Below are 21,118 nucleotides of genomic sequence, written 5' to 3' on the forward strand. Positions count from 1 at the left end.
ATCCAGCGGGGTGGTCACTCTTCGGCCGAATACTAGTTCGAAAGGGGCAACGTGGGTTGTTTCTTGAACGGCTGTATTATATGCGAATGTTACGTAGGGTAACATTTCATCCCACTGTTTATGTTCAACATCGACATACATTGATAGCATGTCGGTCAGAGTTCTGTTGAGGCGTTCGGTTAAGCCATTTGACTGAGGGTGATACGCCGTTGTTCTTCTGTGATCGGTATTTGTCATGCGCATCAGGCATTGCATGAGGTCTGCAGTAAATGCGGTGCCCCGATCCGTGATAACGACAATGGGCGCACCATGTCTGAGCACTGTGTTGTTCACAAAGAACTTGGCGACTTCGGCAGCTGTCGCACTGTACAGAGAGTCAGTCTCAGCATAACGGGTCAAATAGTCTGTGGCTACGACTATCCATTTCTTGCCTGCACACGATGTCGGAAAAGGTCCTAGGAAGTCCATGCCGACTTGTTGGAATGGGGCATCTGGAGGGTCTATTGGCTGGAGAAGGCCGGCTGGTTTTACGGGTGGAGTTTTGCGCCGTTGACATTGACGACAAGTTTTCACGTAGCGCTGCACTGATGCGAGCAACTTAGGCCAATAGTATTTCAGGCGAATCCTGGCGAATGTTCGGCTCACACCCACGTGTCCAGATGTTGGCTCGTCGTGGCATGCGTGCAGAATTTCCTCTCGCATGGCTGTGGGCACGACTAGTAAAAACGTTTCACCATTAGGTTCGAAGTTCCTCCTGTAAAGGACGCTTCCTCGAAAGCAGAACGGGGAGAGCCCTCTGGAGAATATGCGAGGGACTTGAACGTCGAGACCCTACAGGTGTTGTATAAGCGCCAGCAAATCCGGGTCATCTCGTTGTAGTTGAGCTATTTCGGATGCGTCGACAACGCCTAGAAACGGGAAGTCTTCCTCTTCAGGTACACTTGGATCGATGGGAGAGTGTGACAGGCAGTCGGCATCACTGTGTTTCCTTCCAGATTTGTACACGACCGTAATTTCATACTCCTGCAGCCTGAGGCTCCATCTTGCTAGTCGACCTGACGGGTCCTTGAGATTTGCCAGCCAGCATAGAGCATGGTGGTCACTGACAGCTCTGAACGGTCTACCATAGAGGTAGGGTCGAAACTTGTTTATTGCCCAGATGACTGCGAGGCACTCTTTTTCAGTTGCAGAGTAGTTAGCCTCAGCTTTTGATAGTTTGCGGCTGGCATAGGCTAACACTTTCTCTTGACCATTTTGCCACTGGACAAGGATGGCGCCGAGGCCGACATTGCTGGCATCGGTATGGACTTCAGTGTCGGCTGTCTCATCAAAATGGGCAAGTATTGGTGAACCCTGTAGTCGTTTTCTTAATTCGTCAAGAGCTTTCTGTTGTTCGCTTTCCCATGTGAAGGGCACGTCGTCTTTTGTCAGTTTTGTAAGAGGATCCGCAATCTTTGAGAAATTTTCAACAAATCGCCTATAGTAGGCACATAAACCCAAAAATCGACGCACTGACTTTTTGTCTCTGGGTGTAGGGAACCTCTGAACAGCGGCTGTCTTTTCGGAATCAGGACGAACACCATCGGAACTAATGACATGTCCAAGGAATCGCAGCTCTTCGAAGCCGAAGTGGCATTTTTCGGGTTTGATTGTCAATTTTGCTGACCGGATGGCTTCCAATACTGTGCGTAGTCGCTCTAGATGTTTGTCAAACGTTGCAGAGAATACCACCACGTCATCCAAATACACTAGGCATGACTGCCATTTCAATCCGGCAAGGACAGTGTCCATCATTCGCTGGAACGTCGCTGGTGCGAAACAGAGGCCGAATGGAAGCGCTTTGAATTCGTAGAGGCCATCTGGTGTTACGAATGCCGTTTTTTCACGGTCCCGCTCGTCGACCTCTATTTGCCAATATCCGCTTTTCAGATATAAGGAGGAGAAAAACTTTGCGGATCGCAACCGATCTAGTGTATCGTCGATATGTGGCAAGGGGTAGACATCTCGTTTAGTTACACTGTTCAGTTTTCTGTAGTCGACACAGAATCTAAGTGTGTTGTCTTTCTTCTTAACGAGCACTACGGGGGACGCCCATGGACTATTTGAAGGCTGGATGACATCATCCGAAAGCATCTCCTCCACTTTCTTCTTGATAATTTCCCGTTCTTTCTGTGACACACGATATGGATGCTGGCATATAGGCCTCGTGTCGTCTTGCGTTATAATTCTGTGTTTCGTGATTGACGTGCGCTGGACCTTCGAGGCACTTGAAAAGCAATCAGAGAATTCTTTTACCAAGGCGTAAATCTGTTTCTTTTGACTGTCCGGAAGGCTCTGATTGACGGTCACGGATGTGTCGATGTTGCAGGCCACTGGTCGAGTGGTTGATGTCATTAAGCTGCATATTTCAGTCGCCATACAGAAGTCGTGTAAATAGACAATAGCCGTGCCTTGAGCGATGTGTTGAAGTTCATTGGAGAAATTTGTGAGTAGGACATCTGCACGGCCTTTCGTCAAGTGAACAAGACCCCTAGCTACGCAGACACCTTTGTTCAAAAACAGCCCTGCATTTGTATCCGCTATGCCTTCGCGGTTGTACAATGCGTCATTTTCTACGAGCACCATTATACTGCAGCGTGGCGGCACAGTTACGTCATCATGAACAACGCGTAGAGCAGTTAGACATTGTTCCTCAGATTCCTCCACAGGTATAGCTCGTTCAGTCGAAAACGACACGCTGGACCTACGCAGGTTAATTACGGCACCATTAGCTCGCAAAAAATCCATTCCTATAATGAGTTCCCTTGAACATTCTGGCAGCACAATGAAATCGGCCACGTAAATAAAGCCCCGTATTTCAAGTCTTGCAGTGCATCTGCCAAGGGGCGTAATAATGTGACCGCCTGCCGTGCGTATCTGCGATCTACTCCACTGTGTCACAACTTTGTTTAGCTTTTTCACCATCTTGTGACTTATCACTGAATAATCAGCACCGGTGTCGACTAAGGCATTCAGCTCCCATCCTTCCATTCTCAACCGCAAATCTGAAGTAACGAACGTTTTCGTTGCTGCACCCATCTACCGGAAATACACCGTCATCACCCTCAAACCATATTGGAGGATCTTGGTAATTGACGTTATCAGCGGCCTCACCTCCACAGGTCGCTTGCTTCAGTTTTCCGGGAGTGGACTTGGAGAGTGATCACCAGGCTGCCTTGAAGGTCCACGTGGGCTGGATGACCGGTAGCGCATAGGCGATGGTGACCGTGACCGGTGTTGGCGTAGAGTTGGCGAGTTCTGGCGCGTGGACAAGTACTCCTCAATCTCCGCTGGTCGTTCGCCGTTTCGGGGGCACGGTGCATACGACGAGAAGCCTCTCAATCCAGCCTGTCGGTAAGGACAGAATCTGTACAGATGACCCGCTTCCCCACAATGAAAACACAGAGGCCTGCGCTCGTGATCACGCCAGACGTCACTTTTCCTGGGCCTAAGCTCCACATAGTGATGTATGCTACGCGCTCCTGGGGGCATATAGGTAGCTGTTGGTTCCCGTGGACGAGGTGCGCTGCGTGCCGCAGGTGGGAGAGGAGTCGTCGCCATCGCAACTGCTGCATTGCTGTGTACCGTGGGTTGTCTGACAACCTCAGAGTATGTTCCGATAGGTCGAACCGGCTGCAGCTCACGCTCTGACTCTCGTATCACCTGCCTCAGTTCATCACGAACAACGTCCGTAACGGATAGTGCAGTTGGAGTCTGGGGCATTTGCAGTCTGCTCAGTTCTTCTCTAATAACTGATCTAATGAGCTCTCGCAGGGCTTCAACGTCGTTTCGCATGCCTCCGGAGAATACCTGTGCAGATGCGCAGTTAAGATTCCGGTTGTACTGCCGAGCCCGCTGTTCCAGTGTTTTTTCGATGGCTGTCGCTTCCCAGTAAAACTCAGCAACTGTGCTTGGAGGGTTGCGGACAAGAACGGCGAACAGCTCTTGTTTCACTCCGCGCATTAGATGGCGCACCTTCTTATCCTCAGCCATGTTGTAATCCGCACGCTTGAACAGACGGACCATGTCCTCAATGTACATAGCAGCACTCTCGTTCGCGAGCTGGTTCCTCGATTGAAGAGTAGCCTCCACCTTTTCTTTCCGGTCTATGTTCGCGAACGTAGCCACCGCTTGTCGTCGAAATACCTCCCAGGTAGACAACGAGGTTTCATGGTTCTCAAACCATGTCTTTGCGAAGTCTTCCAGGGCGAAGTATACGCGACGGAGCTTCTCTCTTTCGTCCCATCCATTCAAGCTCGCCACTCTCTCGAACAGGTCCAACCAATCTTCAACATCCTCGTACGAGTCGCCGTGGAATACTGGCGGCTGGTGCGGTTGGCTAGTGAATACTTGTGCTGGTGTTACCTGGCTAGTCATAGTGGTGGCATCCATCGTTTGAATTCACCTTGGTGTGAAGTGAAGAGGACCGAACTCAGGTGAGTCACCTCGAAGACGGCGACTTGCCCTCTGGTGTACAGGAGTCACTTCCACGGGGTTGATACGCTGGTCGTCGGGGCTACGCTGTCTTGAGCTCGCGGGGCTTCGATTCATAACCCAGCAACTCCACCAGAAATGTAGCGATGTTGAGGCAGACAGGTTAAAAAAACAAGCGTATTTATTAGGGCGAACTTGTGCCCACGATTCTAAAGACTATGGTCGTCAAGTCTGAGTAGCCGAGTGGCACAGATCCAACTATCTTCCTCTTCCTCGTTGCCGGAGCGCACGAACGCGTGGCGCATGCCAGCCGGGTCTTGCTGGTGCTGGTGCCACGATGACTGTGGCGGGCTACTTGAACGTGGCGAACCTGTCGCAGCAGTATGCTCCACTACAATACCCCCCCGCCCCCCCAGGGGTGAAGAGTGGCCATCCTGGCGACTCGGGGAGTAGGCACAATGAGGGGGTCGACGTGTACGGTCTCACGTCCTCAACGGCGCAAATCTGGCGATTGTGTTAGGAGCTCGATGATGTAATTCACCGGCGAGATTGCGTCAATGACACGGTATGGACCATGGTACCGGGCCAGAAGCTTAGAAGAAAGGCCAGGAACGTGCGGGGGCACCCAAAGCCACACAAGAGAGCCAGTACGAAACGTAGGCGCTATGTGATGAACGTCGTCATGCCGGGTCTTTTGTAGACTTGAGCCTCACTTGTCATAGACCGAGCCAACTGACGGCAGTCTACTGCGTATCTGGCGACTTCCGAGAGCGGGAGGCACTCCAATGCATCAGGGCGGTACGGGAGTATAGTGTCGAGTGGGTGGGAAGGTTCGCGGCCGTACAACAGAAAGAACGGGGAGAAACCGGTAGTCGCTTGCGTCACGGTGTTGTAAGCGAAGGTAACAAAAGGTAATACAGCGTACCAGTTAGTGTGGTCGGAGGAGGTGTACATCCTCAGCATGTCGCCAAGTGTGCGGTTGAACCGTTCAGTGAGACCATTCATCTGTAGATGGTATGCGGTAGATTTCCGGTGGATGATGTTGCATTGAGCGAGAATAGCTTGTATGACCTCCGACAGGAACACTCGACCCCTATTACTGAGTAATTCCCGTGGAGCCCCATGGCGGAGAATGAAGCTGCGCAGAATGAAGAGTGCAACTTCATGGGCGGTCGCTGCCGGTAGAGCTGCAGTCTCAGCGTAGCGTGTCAGATGATTGACGCCGACAATAATCCACCGATTTCCAGAGCGACTATGTGGGAGGGGGCCATAGAGGTCGATACCCACGCGGTCGAATGGGCGAGCGGCATGGGAGCGGGCATGGGAGCGGCTGTAACATGCCAGTAAGGTGCCGCGGAGGTGTCTTGTTCTGTTGGCAAGTGGTGCAAGACTGAACGTATTTCTGCACAAAGCGATACATTCCTCGCCAGTAATATCGTTGGCGCAGCCTTTCGTAGGTTTTCAGGACACCTGCGTGAGCACTTTGGGGATCTGCATGGAAATTCATGCAGATGTAAGAGAGCATATGAGTTGGGACAGCAAGGAGCCACTTCCGACCACCAGGCATGAAGTTGCGGCGGTACAAAATGTTGTCTCGCACGGAAAAGTGGGATGGTTGCCGGCGTAGCGCTCTCGTGGAAGGGACAGCAGACGGATCGGTAAGGTAGTCGAGTAACAATGCAAGGTATGGGTTTTTACGTTGCTCCGAAAGCATGTCAGAGGTGTCGATTGGTGACAAGGTGGCAAAAAGGGGGGACAGAGAAGCCACATCTGGTGTTAATGGCGATCGCGAAAGTGCATCGGCATCCGCATGCTTGCGACCGGAACGATATACAACACGGATGTCGTATTCTTGCAATCGAAGTGCCCAACGCCCCAGGCGTCCGGACGGGTCTTTCAAGGTGGACAGCCAACATAGAGCGTGGTGGTCTGTGACCACGTCGAAAGGACGGCCGTAAAGGTACGGGCGAAACTTCGTCAACGCCCAGATTATGGCCAAACACTCTTTCTCTGTCACGGAGTAATTCAATTCAGCCTTCTTGAGAGCGCGACTTGCATAGGCGACTACGTATTTGGCTTGGGTGCCTTTTCGTTGTGCCAAAACTGCACCAAGACCGATGCCGCTTGCATCGGTGTGAATTTCTGTGGCAGCAGCGGGGTCGTAGTGACGAAGAATAGGTGGTGAGGTCAGCAGGCGGCGCAGCTGGCGAAATGCGTCGTCACATGCAGGTGACCATGCAGATATACCTTTGCTGTTGGAAAGCAGACTCGTGAGAGGTGCGATGATGGACGCGAAGTTGCGCACGAAGCGACGAAAGTAGGAGCAGGCACCGACGAAACTTCTTAGGGCTTTCAGTGATGCGGGCAACGGAAAGTCAGCGACAGCTCGAAGCGTATCGGGATCTGGAAGAACACGGTTACACCGTCTCTTGTGATGACATGTCCCAAGATGGTTAGTTTTCGTGCTGCGAAGTGGCACTTCTTGCAGTTAAGTTGTAGGCCTGCAGAAGTTAGACACGTCAAAATCTCGTGGAGGCGAACAAGATGTGTCGGGAAATCAGATGAAAAGACTACGATGTCGTCCAGGTAACACAAGCAAGTTTTCCACTTGTGGGCACGCAAGATGGAAAGGACTACGATGTCGTCCAGGTAACACAAGCAAGTTTTCCACTTGTGGGCACGCAAGATGGTATCGATGATGCGCTCAAATGTGGCAGGCGCGTGGCAGAGCCCAAATGGCATGACTTTGAACTCGTATGGGCCATCCGGCACTACAAAGGCTGTTTTAGGGAGATCACATTCAGCCATTGGCACCTGCCAATACCCAGAACGCAGATCCAATGATGTAAAGTACTCGGCGCCTTGTAAACAGTCAAGAGCATCGTCTATTCGTGGTAGCGGGTAGACATCTTTTTTCGTAATCTTGTTTAAGCGGCGATAGTCCACGCAAAATCGAACGGTGCCATCTTTTTTCTTTACTAGAACCACAGGTGATGACCAAGCGCTTTGAGAAGGCTGTATGACTCCACGTTTAAGCATGTCATCTACTTGCTCCGTGATAACGCGGTGCTCTTTGGCGGAAACGCGATAAGGACGCTGCCGTAGAGGCGAATGTGAGCCGGTGTCAATAGTATGAGTGATAGCCGTGGTGCGGCCCAAAGCAGGTTCTTGAAAGTCGAAAGAAGAACGAAACTTGTTAAGGAGAGCAACAAGTTGGCGGTGTTAGGTTTGGCCTGTGGATTCGTCTCTCAATCCGTTCGGCGCCAGGTCTGACGGACGCTGTCAAGTATTTGAGTGATTATCCAGACCAGGCGGCGGGCAGAGGTGAGTCCCGTCCTTCAAGTGCGGACCCTTTGGTCGTCCCTTCGAGCAGCAGCGTGACTGATGGCCTCATCGACTCGTCGGGCGACAGGAGGGCTGGCGTGGCCGGCGCCGGAGCTGACAGAGGAGCGGCGCTCCCTTTTGATCCCCAATCACCAAGCCGACCGGCCGACTGCCTATGCTCGTCAGGCATTGTACGTGCTAGCCGGAGGGCGAGACGTCGTGTCGCCAAGACGCCGCTAACCATTCGAGAGAGGCCAACAGAGACAACACCTTCCTGGAGGAGACCAACGGCCACCGCAAATTACCCCGCTAATTGAGCGAACAAAATCGGCGGACCCTTTGAAGTATGCTGCCAGGATCGTGGGAACTCTCGAGTGGCGGCACACCCACGACGCGGAAGAGCCCTGCTGGCGCCACCACAGTGCAGTGTTCACGTGGACCTTGCATGCTCGCCTCCCTCACCTGTGTGTGCGTGATTGGTGTTCGACTCTGAGAGGAGGAGCCCGACAGGGCATAAAACGACGCGGCAGAGTGCTGGACAGCGCGCTCTGAACTATGTAGTGTTCAACCACCACGCTCGTGGTTTGTGAAACCACTATCCCTTCTTTTCTGTAAATAAGTGTAAATAATGTCATAAACCTCTGTTATGTTTCTCGTATCCTCTTGTCGGCGTTCAGTTCCTCCATCCGGATGCCATCACCTGCAACATCTTCCTTCCCATCTCTTACAGCGGCGATGCGAGAGGGGAAGGTCTGCGTCAATAGCATTGTCGAAGGCTGACGAACTTGATGGCTCAGACGCATGAGTGATTGCGGCAATGTGACATGGCGTTTCGTCGGGAAGAATAATATCATCGATATGGTCGACAGGTTGCACATATCCTAATGTTTCACCACGAAGTAGGCCAATGGGGTAGTTCCAGTGGTTGGTAACCAGCATTACGGTTAAACCAGACGCAATTATAAGAACGGCAAATGGGAGAACGATGCCCTTGCGTTCAGTAAAAACCGGAGATGGCGTAAACACCACCGTGGCGTCAGGTTGCGCCATACATGAAAGGCTTTAGAAACCGAAGCTTCCGGAGGCAAGGTGATGTCGTCGTCAGCGATGAGTTTGCAGAGCAGAGGAGAGCGGTCGGGTGGTGGAAATTCACATGTTGGCACAAGGGACACTTCGGCACAAGAACAATCTATGATAGCTTCATAACGTGATAAGAAATCCCAACCCAGGATAAGGTCATGAGAGCAAGATGATAGAACAAAAAACTGTACAACGTACAAAACGTCTTGGATTACAACGCGCGCCGTACACACAGCCGAGGGATTAATGCGTTGCGCGCTAGCCATGGACAGCATCATGCCACAGAGAGATGTGGTCACTTTCTTCAGTTTCCTACAAAATTTTGCGTTCATCACAGAAATGGCAGCCCCGGTATCAATTAACGCTAATGTGACGACTCCCTCAACATCGACATCAACAACATTTTGCGGTGAAAATGGAGGCCTTGGGAATTGCGCACAAGTTGCAGTTCTTGCCTCCGGAACTGCACTGATTAGTTTCCCTTCTCAGGAGGTGGTCGACGACGCATAGGCGATGGCGATCGGTGACGAGGTGATGGGAAACGAGCAGTCGATGGGCGGCGATCCGAGTCGGAGTGCCTCTGTTCATATGCAGACGTGGTGGTCTGCTGCGGTGCGTAGGTAGGCGTTCCAAAGGAGGCGTACGCAGGTGTGGAACGGCGGCGGCAGAAGCGTGCAACGTGGCCAGCGATGCCACACGCAAAGCAGATAGGACGGTTGTCATGGGTGCGCCACTGATGAGATGGACGGAAAAAGCGAGGTGGGGGCCTGTATACCGGAGGCGAGGCCGGAGGAGGTGGAGCCGATAAGGCGACTGGATGCGGTGGGGGCTGCGCGACCACAGCTGCGTAGCTGAGAGGTGAAGGCGGCGCAGTTGGTGCGTAGCCGGCAGTTGAGAGATCAGATGGCACCGAAGTGCATGGGTAAAGGGCCGGAACTGTAGGAAGGGCATCGCAAATTTCAGTGCGTATGGCCTGCCGCAGTGTCGAAGGGAGGCTTCTGGTGGGCGCGTCGCTATGCGGCAGCAGGGAGAGCTATCGGGCGACTTCCTCCCTGATGAAGTGTTTAATCTGGCTCGACAGAGTTCCTTGGCGAATGTTGCCATTTGCGAGTGTGACGGCTGAGATCGAATCTGGTGATGGGACACTCTGTCGGGCGATGGAACGCTGACGCAATTCATCGAAGCTCTGGCACAGGCTTACGAGGACTGCCACCGTAGTCGGGCTTTTCGCCAGCAACATTTGGAATGCGCCATCCTCGATGCCCTTGAGAATCTGTCGAATTTTCTTTTCTTCAGGCATGGATGAGTTAACACGCCTGCAGAGGTCGAGCACATCCTCAATATAACTAGTAAACGTCTCGCCAGGCTGCTGGACTCGGTGCCGCAGACACTGGTCAGCGCGGAGCTTGCGGACCTCTGGTCGGCCGAACGCTTCGGTCACGAGGGTCTTAAAGGTGGACCAGTTAGCGATGGCGGTTTCGCGGTTGGTAAACCATAGCTTCGCGACGTCAGCCAACATAGATAACATAGGCAAGCTTAGAGTCGTTGTCCCACTTGTTGCTGGCACTTACGCGTTCGTACAAGGAGAGCCAGTCTTCGACGTCTTGCTCACCACTGCCGCTGAAGATTGGTGGGTCCCGCTGACGGGTAGCGCCGGGGCAGGTCGACGGGGCAGCTGATGGTGCTGGCTGTGCTGGGATGGGCTGGTTGGTGACTGCGTCAGTCATGTTGTACGGTGGTCTTTCGGCCAACTTGCGAGAGCGGAGCTCCAGGTCTGCTTAGGGATCTCAGCAGCCTCCACCAAATGCGATGATGTTTATTCGAACAGAGGAGTCGCAACGAGGTCGCGACGGAAAATGGGCGTACGGCAAGTCTGGCAAAGACGGCACAGGTTCTCGCACAATCAGAGCACGGGGTTTTTCGTTCTCTTCGGAAGGCGCATACACGTTAGTGCGTATGCTCCACTACACGCCAAATATTCCTATCCAACTGCACGAAAAGAGAACAGCTTAGCAGCATTATAGCTGTCTAATGAACTAAGAATTTCGCTCTTTTACCAGTAATGCCTAAAGGTACAGAGCTTAAAACCAAATTATTGTCATTTCAGAAGGTTGCTTTACAGTTCGAAACCTCAAAACCTGTTAGTTTTTAGCAATCCTGGTTAATTGCACAGGCTATTGTCTAACCAAGAAGCATGAAAATTTAAGAGGAAAAAAAGACACAGTGTCACTGCAAGGGCGAAGCAATGAATGCTGAGAACGGCAAGCAGATTGAAACGTGCAGTGCGCTGCTCACACACAAGACCAGAGCGAACTAACAACAATATACCGCTCGACATGTAACGCGCTGCTTAAGGTTTAAGCAAAAATGATGCACAAAACGTAATTACAGGTACTGATGAGTGCAAACTAACAAGTGCCCTGTTGTTATACCTGGCTGTCTATGAAAAGCGCGCTCTTTTCACGAACGGGACATGTGCATAGACCGAAGTGAAGTTTGTGAGCCCGGAAACTAACACAATCGATCCAGCGGTAGCCGAAGGCACACGATTCTCCCAACCGAAGGATGAGCGCGCGCGCACATGTATCTATCCCCCCCCCCCCCCCCCCCCCGTTTCTGCAGGGAAAAGTATGCGTGAGAGATAAGCGCGTGTCGGTGTATTGCAACGAGCTGGGTGCTGAGTGAGGGGCGACTTTTTTTTTTTTTCTTGAGTGTTCATACATATATCATCATCATCATCAGCCTGGCTACGTCCACTGCAGGACAAAGGCCTCTCCCATGTTCCGCCAGTTAACCCGGTCCTGTGCTTGCTGCTGCCAATTTATACCCGCAAACTTCTTAATTTCATCTGCCCACCTAACCTTCTGTCTCCCCCTAACCCGCTTTCCTTCTCTGCGAATCCAGTTAATAACTCTTAATGACCAGTGGTTATCCTGTCTACGCGCTATATGCCCGGCCCATGTCCATTTCCTCTTCTTTATTTCAACTATGATATCCTTAACCCCCGTTTGTCCCCTAATCCACTCCGCTCTCTTCTTGTCTCTCAAGGTTACACCTACCATTTTTCTTTCCATTGCTCGCTGCGTCGTCCTCAATTTAAGCTGAACCCTCTTTGTGAGTCTCCAGGTTTCTGCTCCGTAGCTAAGTACCGGCAAGATACAGCTGTTATATACCTTCCTCTTAAGGGATAATGGCAATCTACCTGTCATAATTTGAGAGTGCTTGCCGAATGTGCTCCACCCCATTCTTATTCTTCTAGTTACTTCAATCTCGTGGTTAGGCTCTGCGGTTATTACCTGCCCTAAGTAGACATAGTCTTTTACAACTTCAAGTGCACTATTACCTATCTCGAAGCGCTGTTCCTTTCCGAGGTTGTTGTACATTACTTTCGTTTTCTGCAGATTAATTTTAAGACCCACCTTTCTGCTCTCCCTGTGTAACTCCGTAATCATGAGTTGCAATTCGTCCCCTGAGTTACTCAGCAATGCAATGTCATCGGCGAAGCGCAGGTTACTAAGGTATTCTCCATTAACTCTTATCCCTAACTGTTCCCATTCTAGGCTTCTGAAAACCTCCTGTAAGCACGCGGTAAATAGCATTGGGGAGATTGTGTCCCCCTGCCTTACACCCTTCTTGATTGGTATTCTGTTGCTTTCTTTATGAAGCACTATGGTAGCAGTTGATCCCCTGTAGATTTCTTCCAGAATGTTTATATATACTTCATCTACGCCCTGATTCCGCAGTGTCTGCATGACAGCTGACATTTCTACTGAATCAAACGCCTTCTCGTAATCTATGAAGGCTATGTATAGTGGTTGGTTATACTCTGAGCATTTCTCTATTACCTGATTGATAGTAAGAATGTGGTCAATTGTTGAGTAGCCTGTTCGAAATCCTGCTTGTTCCTTTGGTTGATTGAATTCTAATGTTTTCTTTACTCTGTTAGCAATTACCTTTGTAAATAGCTTGTACACTACAGAGAGCAAGCTGATCGGCCTGTAATTCTTCAAGTCCTTGTCATCTCCTTTCTTATGTATTAAGATGATGTTAGCGTTCTTCCAAGACTCTGGTACCCTTCCCGTCAGGAGACACCTCGTAAACAGGGTGGCTAGCTTTTCTAACACGATCTGTCCTCCATCTTTCAGCAGATCTGATGTTACCTGATCCTCACCAGCAGCTTTGCCTCTTTGCATGCTCTCCAAAGCTTTTCTGACTTCTATCATTACTGGTGGGGTGTCGTCTGGGTTACTGCTAGTTTTTATAGTATTAAGGTCGTGGTTGTCTCGGCTACTGTACAGATCTTTGTAAAACTCCTCCGCTATTTTAACTATCCTATCCATATTGGTAGTTATTTTGCCTTCTTTGTCCCTTAGTGCACACATCCTACTTTTGCCTATCCCAAGTTTCCTCTTCACTACTTTGAAGCTTCCTCCGTTTTTCGGAGCGTGTTCAATTCTCTCCATGTTATACCTTCTTACATCGCATACTTTACGTCTATTAATCAACTTCGAAAGCTCTGCCAGTTCTATTTCGTCTGTTGTACTTGACACTTTCATGGTTTGACGCTTCTTAATTAGGTTCTTCGTTTCCTGGGAAAGCTTGCCAGTGTCCTGTCTAACTACCCTGCCTCCAACTTCCACTGCACACTCTGTAATGATACTCGTCAGATTATCATTCATTGTACCTACGCTAAGGTTGGTTTCCTCACTAAGAGCCGAGTACCTGTTCTGCAGCGACACTCTGAATTCCTGTACTTTCCCTCTCAGTGCTAGCTCATTGATTGGCTTCTTGCGTATCAGTTTCTGTCGTTCCTTCTTCATGTCTAGGCGAATTCGAGACCGTACCATTCTATGGTCACTGCATCGTACCTTGCCAACCACTTCCACATCCTGCACGATTCCTGGGTGTGCGGTCATTATAAAGTCTATTTCGTTCTTATTTTCGCCATTAGGGCTCCTCCATGTCCACTTGCGGTTTTCTCGTATTCGGTAGGAGGTATACATATATAAACGTATACATATACTGCGGGAATAACGGCGGCGGCAAAGACGAAAAACCAGCCGAGACTATCCATATAATTTATATTGCAATAATATAGAATTCTTCAAAAGCTAAGAACTTCTGTGCATCGAAACACGCCTGAAAGTTGGGTTTTGAGAAAAACAAGTGTTAAGTATTCTGAACATCATTTTTGGTTTGATGGCAGTCGTGAAAGAATTTTCAACAGAACCACACTGACAGAGATGTAACTTTTTCTGCACCACTATTCTGCTGCACTACAATGTGAAAATTATTCACTGCATGCCCTGAAAAAAAAAAGTACAGTACACAGAAGCTAATACAAAAAATGTGCTTCTATTTCAACACTCTGACGGGAGATTCCTCGCACTTGCATTCAGAGTTGGGCAACCATCACCCAAATGATACTGGCGTACAGCTTGGGCTTGCTCCTGCGTTTGAATATTCTTGACGGATGACCATATATTGAACAGTGAAGCGAGCAGCCACCTCTACTCACTTCAGTTATTCGTTACAAGTGAGCAACGCTTCTGGGCAATGAAGTGGTACGGCCAATTTAGAGGGATAAAGAAAATGCTATCAGGATTGCAAGAAAGATGCCAGCACAACGTGCAACAAGCAGTCCTTCAATTTTGAGGACCTGTTGAGTACCTCTCTGATTTACTATGAAACAATTTAAGCTCCAACCAGTAGTACATGAAGAAACCCGACGTATCGGAATCGACTTGGTTCCCACCTCAGGAGAGACTGGGACTACGTAGCAGCGGCGTCTTCAAAGCACTCGTGGGGCGGTTAATGCCCCCCTCCCCTCTCTTTCTCCCGTTTTGCCGTGGAGTGCAGTCTGTGTGTATACACGGGGGAAAGGGTCCGAGAAAGCGGTTGATGTTTTGGGTCGTTCGCCGTATAAGCCACGACTCGAGTGCATGTGCACTTGAAACATCATACGCAAACAGCGTGGTTACACGCGATCGAGGCATTGGCTTGGCGGCTGCAGCCAGCATGCCAAGCCAAGTTGTTGGCCAAGATGCGCATGTGCAGTCATGCTTGTCATGTCGAGATTCTCTCTGTGTCTGTTTCACACTTGAGGATACACTCTGATTGCACTGTGACCCCCTGAAAGTTTTACCTTAAGCACTAGCCTGTACATCTACTGAGCTGAGAATGAACCAGTATTGTACGTAGTAATACACACTGTCCTAAATCTTACATTTTTGGTTTTATTACAAGTTGTAAAATACTAGTTAGAAGAAAGTGACCAAATGCTTACGTCTATTTCATTATACACAACAATCGGAGACGTCCTCGCTCATTCATGAGGACACAACTGGAGATGGTCTACACAAAGCCATCAGTAACATAAAGTTGAGAAACACTAATAAGACTGTTAAATAATAATTACAGGGCCAAATGGTGTCAAGCAGGTTCACTGGCTAGCAGAGATTTAAAACCTGCAGGAAGACTCTCCTCTAGGGCACATGCTCGCACAAGAACGTTCCACCACTGCCGCCTATCCGTGAGTGCGGCGAGCCTCACGATCTCCTCCGGTGACACCCCAATCACACGCACTCCCAATGCTTGGAGCTGGTACACCTTAACTGCCATAATGCCGCGGAGGTGACCCTCCTCACTGTCTCGCACTAACACGCTGCGGTCCAGGAGCTCTATGCTGACAAAACGAGCCTCGCGATTTCCGGCAGCCATCCTCTGCTGCTTCAGATCTTCCACGTCCAGCACGGGGCTTGCGCGCAACGAGCGCGGACACACGGCAAAAGTCACGCCAGCGATGCGGATGTGCGGCAGGACACAGCCGGCTCGCAGTCGACGTTCTCCGAACACGGCTACTAGTTCCCCAAAGCCGTCGCGCCTTGGGAGCTGCTCTCTGCTGCTGGTCAGCTTCACAGTCAGTGGAGCACCTCTCGTCAATTGTGCAGACGCGGCAATGAATACTAGACGCAGAACCGCCTTCTTCTTTCCGTCGAGAAAAACCGCCCGCTCTGCACTCGGCGAAGTTGCCCTGTCAATGAGGTCCCATGGGTAGCAGTCGAGGCAAATGAGTGACTGCAAGGCATCTAGGATGTGGTAGAGATCTCTGTTTGACGTAAAGTTTTGCTCGATAAACTGGACTGCCACTTCCAGGCTCTCTTTCCCGGCACTGTGGTTTACAGCTGCAAATGCCCACAGCACCTTGGCCACATCTTTCAATCTTGGACGTAAAGAAGGGTGCAGCCTAGACGAACTGTGTTTGCTCGGGACGCATTCGCGAAGCAGGGAAACCACTCTGTCCTCGAGGTGCTCGAATGTGCCTCTGTCATACGCAGCAACGCTGGCGAAGGCAGCCAGCATGTGGGCACATTCGGTGACCACCAGTTCTCGGCTGTGAATGGCAACATAGCTCGCCAGGTTTTGAAGAACCTCGGGGCTGTAGTGCTCGCAGAGTCGCAAGAACTTCAACGCCGCCACAATGTCGAACCTGTCCTCGTGTGATGACAGGGCACAAGCTGTATGCTGAGCGATGAAGCGAAGAAAGGCATCGTTGGAAACTCTGGTTTTCAACTTGAACAGGCTACTGCACAAAACAGCGAGTTCTTTGAAATCCCCTTCCAGTTGGAACTCTGACAGTCGCTCTTCAACGGCGCTTGCAAAGTGAGGCGGGACGCTGCATTTCTTGAGTGCCAAGAGGTACAGCAAGTGAACCAGATGCGGCCAGGGCAGTTGCTTTACATCGACCGCATGTGGCAGTTGCCGCACATAACTGCTTCCGCAATGAGGAGAATTAGCGGCCCAGGCATCCATGACACGAATTGCAAGCTCAGGTGCTAGTCTGCCTACTCGACGGCAGCACTCCCTTTCTAAGGCGTGGACATGCCCTCCTCTTGCCGACGAAGAGCCGCAAGACAGCACAGCACCAACTAACTGGTCATCAGCGAGAGCAGAGAGGGCGGACGTCTCTGGTGGCACAAACTCTAGCTTGGCACCAGATGCCACAGTTCGTTGATAGGCTTCGCTTTCCCTAAAGAACCCGAAGTAGTGGTCTCTCACATAGCCATGGCAGCAGCGGCGGGTAATGCCAACCACCAGGGGGCGCAGTTGTAGCACGCAGTGCAGCACTAGACTCGTCATGGTGCGGACACTATTTCATGTCAAAATGGCACATACTCTTGTACTTCACCAGCAGTTCGCGCTTCCGCACCAGCTGGCGCCGTAGCGCATCAACCCGACGCAACTGCTCCTCCCGCGTGAGCTCGATGCCGGGAAGCTTGTTGATCATGTCGCGACACAGCTGTAGCTTGCCCCGCAGCTCCTGGATCTTGGCAGCGCTATCGTAACTGTCCCTCTTCTGGGTCGGGTCGTGAGAGTCCTTCTCGATACTGCGATGGCAAGGGACACAGGAACATAACGCTTGCCACTGTTCCTCACAATAATGCCTATAAAGAAATTCGGCGCCACCGTCTATGCGAATTCTTAAGCGGCTCTGTGCCACCAAGTGAGTGATGATATATGTGAAGCTTGTGTTGGCTACCATTGAATAAGGCTTCGGCTAAAAATTAGATACGGCTGTACATATAAAGGCTTCTTTAAAATGGAAACTTTCACACAGTTGTATCTCGTTCAAATTATATTCTAAAACAAAAGTTCACTCACCTGCACTGCATAGTAAAATCGCGAAAGAACGAGACAAATGACAAACTGCCACGGAGTGAACACTGATCTTGTCGCCTGTCTTCAAAGTTAAATGGGTGCTTGATAATTTTTATGTTTCATGAAAGCGTACATCGAAGCAGAAGTTCTCAAAGTAAAATAATGCCTGTTTCTGCATAATGCTAGGAAAGGGCTATCTTACCACCCGCTACTTGAGTATGAAACTAACTCTTTGGTGCAAAGAATGCATTGAGGCCAGACATGTTGACTTTTCGAGGAATTGGAATCTGCAAACAGGAATCCAACACCTCCAAGCATTCCCATGCGAAGAACCTTCTGAGGAAAGGAAAAAAAAAAAAATAGGACGTAGCTCGCCTAGTGTCCACAAGCCAACGTCCTCAGAAGTCACTTGCTCCTTGCATTCATGCTCATTTCCCATGATGCTTTTGTTTCATTTCCTTTTTTTGGTGGACTCGTGAACAAAAGCAAAAACTGATTAGTATGTAAACATTCTACAGAAGTCTGTCTGGTTGGGTATGAAACTGGGAGATGATTTAGACCCCAATCAAAAGTTTTGAAGAAACCCAACATTTCGAAACCGACTTGGTTCCTTCCTCAGGAGTGACTACACATGGACTGCGCTCCACGGCAAAACGAGAGAGAGAGAGGGGTCATTATCCGCCCCGCGAGTGCTTTGAAGACGTCGCGGCTACGTAGCTCCACAGTCACCCCTGAGGTTAAGTCGGTTTCGAAACGTTGGGTTTCTTCAAAACTTTTTGGTTGGAGTCTAAATCATCTCCTAAAGCTGACTAGTGTGTGTGCCTAGTATCCACAAGCCAACTTCCTCATTCACTGCTCCTCTCCTTGTTCTCCATGCGCCGGGCTCATTTCTCTATGGAGTTCTTTGAAAGTAATTAGGGGGGGACCCTGGCGCTCCAGTCGTTCGCCCACTATGAAAATGATGGGTAGTACACGAATTTGCCTAGTCTGCATGCTTCTGGGCCTCGAATGCACCTGTGACTTTGTTTTAATCGCTGCATTTTGATTTTGTTTCAAACAAAGGAACGGACCATTGCAAACTTCACAAGCCGATTTGAATGGCTGAGCCTAGGAAGATCAAGGTGGTGAAGCGTAACTGCCGAACCTTTGCTGAACTGCCTCTTGCGGCAAAGCGGATTCAGGCCACACAGAGCCGAAAGAACGAAGATTAGACAAATGTGAGTACTACCCACCATTCCCATGCTCGCTGAGGCGCCGTGCATTGCAGCTTTCACCGCCACTAGCGCCAGAGTTCACTCTAAAGTACCTATACGAAACTCTACGCATTTCCCAGCACGCCCCTGTTTCTTTTTGTGTCTGGGCTTCAAAGTTATCACGTGACACGCCCTCTTGCTTTTTTTTCTCCTCCCCTCTATGCGTATAACAGCGTCGAAGCACCAACTTTTCCTCTAGGTAGAGTGTACTAGAATAGCTGCTCTAGGTGACCATAAGAAGCCATCAGCACTTTTCAGTTACGTCACAAAGAGGGCCTCTGGCGGCCGGTCCTGGCCCTTCGGTGGAGTGAGTAACATTTCTCGGGGTTGTTAAAAAAAAACAGAAGTAAAGCAAGGTGTGTAGATGACCAGAGACGGCATATCGTGCGCACCAAACCTTTATAATGTATTCATGCTGTTACGAAAACCAGGAAATTGCGTTCCATTTGTATACTTTCAACACGAATGAGAAAAATTTCCTTCCACGCGTGCACAGAATGCTTTCCCACCACACAGACGAGGCACTGCCAGCGGATTAAATTTCCCATGGTAAACTGATAAGAATTTTTTTACTTACGACAGGTCCTAGTTAGGAAACCAAGACGCGAACTTCGACGCGGCGCGTATGCAAACTATCACGTTTTTGTGTGCATGGACAAAGAAGCTACAAAGAAAAGTCACATTCCTAAAAAAAAAAAAAAAAAAAAACGACACCCACGCGTCTGCTATCATGTGGAGAGCCGATTTCGGCGAACCGCCAATCTAGAGAAGGACAAAGTCCAGCGTTCCAGTGGTCCTTCCAAAGTCTCAGAAGCACCGTCAATGTATTACGGAACAATGGAACGTCGCGTCAAATAAAAGAGGCAGCGAATAAAGGAATAACAGAGTGCCGGTGCCACACTTTGTGACGCCAAATGAAAGCAAGTTCGGCGGACTCCCATAAACGTTGCAGTGGTTGTGCGCGAATTTGCTGTAACTCAAGCCGCACAAGACATTGCTGCGGAGCTCTTATCAGCTTTGTTGCCGACAAAAAGGAGTGCGCAGAAATCTCACCTTCTGATAACATCGTAAATAAGGTGCAAGATCTCGCTGCTCACTTCTTCAATCGTTGCCATTGTCGTTTACATTAGCACATTTTCCACATTTTCTGCGTGATGTCGATGATGATCAGCAAGCGTATCACGTCAGTCTTCAACAACACAAGCAGCTACTAAAACTGGTCACAGAGGCCACGTTTTTATTATTATTATTATTTTTATTTAGCAATACTGCGAGCCCCAACATGGGGCCATAGCAGAGTGGGTGTACATAGTACAACAAAATCAACAGTACAATACTGCAGTCAACATTTAACATGCATTTAACAGCCATTTAACATGCATTAAAACGAGAAGATTGCACAAAAACAATGCGTTACGTAAGATTTGCGGTAACTTATGCGCTAAAACAACTACTGAGACAATTTGCAGTCGTTACGTAGCCACCGGCAGCTACAAACAGTCAAATCCATAGCCGTTACAAATTTGCAAAATGGCAGCTTTGCGTCGGCTCGCGTGTTCCGCAGCAATGCGGCCGACGTTTCTGATACGGTGCAGGTCGTACAAGAGCGACATAAGCCTCGACAAACTCTACCCATCAAGCGGAGAAAACGCGATACAGTCGCCGCCTGTCGAAGGAGGCGTGAACATAAAAGACGTTCAGATCTACGACCACGACCCGACGAACCCGTACCGGGTGGAGATTCGCGTGCACTTGGACTCGACACAGTGGATTTCGCAGGAGGCCAAGCAAAGACTGCGACAAGAGTGCAAGCCGTTCATCGACAGTCTCGGCAACCTAGTGCTCCACTCGGACAAGACTCGCAAGAAGTCGGTCAACGTGGCCGACTGCTTGGACATGTTGCGATGCATGCTGCGCGAAGTGTCGCGACCTCCGCCCGAAAACATTCCGGAGACGAGGTTAACGTTGCGCGCCAAGCACGAAAGACTGGCGGCGGCTCGTTTGCGAATTCCCAGGGTCCCCGCGGCGGCGTCGAACAGCGGCGTATCTTCGTGAACTACTGTTTAATAAAAGTTTGCCTTGTAGATAGAACATCTGCCTTTCCCACTGCCTTATTCTTTTGACTTGTCACACGAAACACACCAATATGAGATACCCGAAACTACGTCTCTTTCGTCACTGTTTGAGTACCACGAAATACATCCTCTTTCTGTTTGCTTGCCATGTAGATGCTTATAATCAAACTGCCAAAGTTTAAATAAATATCGGATCATTTCTTTAGACAAGGCACCGAACCATACGTAGACGTCAAAACAAAACCGAACTTTTAT

General features: G+C 49.9%; 3 protein-coding genes across 4 annotated transcripts; 1 reads left to right on the forward strand and 2 right to left on the reverse strand.

The window, feature by feature from the left end:
* Positions 1-15,093: 15,093 nt before the first annotated feature.
* On the reverse strand, positions 15,094-17,016 carry LOC119179299 (uncharacterized). The gene has a single exon (XM_037430366.2). It carries the CDS (start codon positions 17,014-17,016, stop codon positions 15,310-15,312), a length of 1,707 nt encoding a protein of 568 aa, XP_037286263.2. The 3' UTR covers positions 15,094-15,309.
* A 10-nt stretch (positions 17,017-17,026) lies between these two features.
* MED9 (mediator complex subunit 9) lies at positions 17,027-20,018 on the reverse strand. Of its 2 annotated transcripts, none has more exons than XM_037431281.2 (2): positions 19,842-20,018; positions 17,027-17,264 (listed from the first exon to the last, which is right to left on the reverse strand). In XM_037431281.2, exons 1-2 carry the CDS (start codon positions 19,901-19,903, stop codon positions 17,027-17,029), a joined length of 300 nt encoding a protein of 99 aa, XP_037287178.1. In that variant the 5' UTR covers positions 19,904-20,018. The 2 variants fall into 2 exon arrangements, with proteins under 2 accessions (XP_037287178.1, XP_075725054.1); XM_075868939.1 differs by lacking the exon at positions 19,842-20,018 and adding an exon at positions 19,507-19,830.
* Positions 20,019-20,288: 270 nt separating this feature from the next.
* Positions 20,289-20,879, forward strand: LOC119180358 (large ribosomal subunit protein mL62-like). The gene has a single exon (XM_037431548.2). The coding sequence runs from the start codon at positions 20,319-20,321 to the stop codon at positions 20,841-20,843; it is 525 nt and encodes a 174-aa protein (XP_037287445.2). The 5' UTR covers positions 20,289-20,318; the 3' UTR covers positions 20,844-20,879.
* The last annotated feature ends 239 nt before the right edge of the window (positions 20,880-21,118 follow it).

This window comes from Rhipicephalus microplus, chromosome 7, assembly GCF_043290135.1.
Source record: "Rhipicephalus microplus isolate Deutch F79 chromosome 7, USDA_Rmic, whole genome shotgun sequence".
In the NCBI taxonomy this organism is placed as follows: domain Eukaryota; kingdom Metazoa; phylum Arthropoda; class Arachnida; order Ixodida; family Ixodidae; genus Rhipicephalus; species Rhipicephalus microplus.

What these genes read in the sequence shown, in the direction of transcription:
- LOC119179299 (XM_037430366.2), bottom strand. Translation starts at nt 17,016, where the DNA reads ATGACGAGTCTAGTGCTGCACTGCGTGCTACAACTGCGCCCCCTGGTG.
- MED9 (XM_037431281.2), bottom strand. Translation starts at nt 19,903, where the DNA reads ATGGCAACGATTGAAGAAGTGAGCAGCGAGATCTTGCACCTTATTTAC. An exon ending in ATTTACGATGTTATCAGAAG is followed by an intron (nt 17,265 to 19,841) that starts GTGAGATTTCTG and finishes TTGCCATCGCAG; the next exon opens with TATCGAGAAGGACTCTCACG.
- LOC119180358 (XM_037431548.2), top strand. Translation starts at nt 20,319, where the DNA reads ATGGCAGCTTTGCGTCGGCTCGCGTGTTCCGCAGCAATGCGGCCGACG.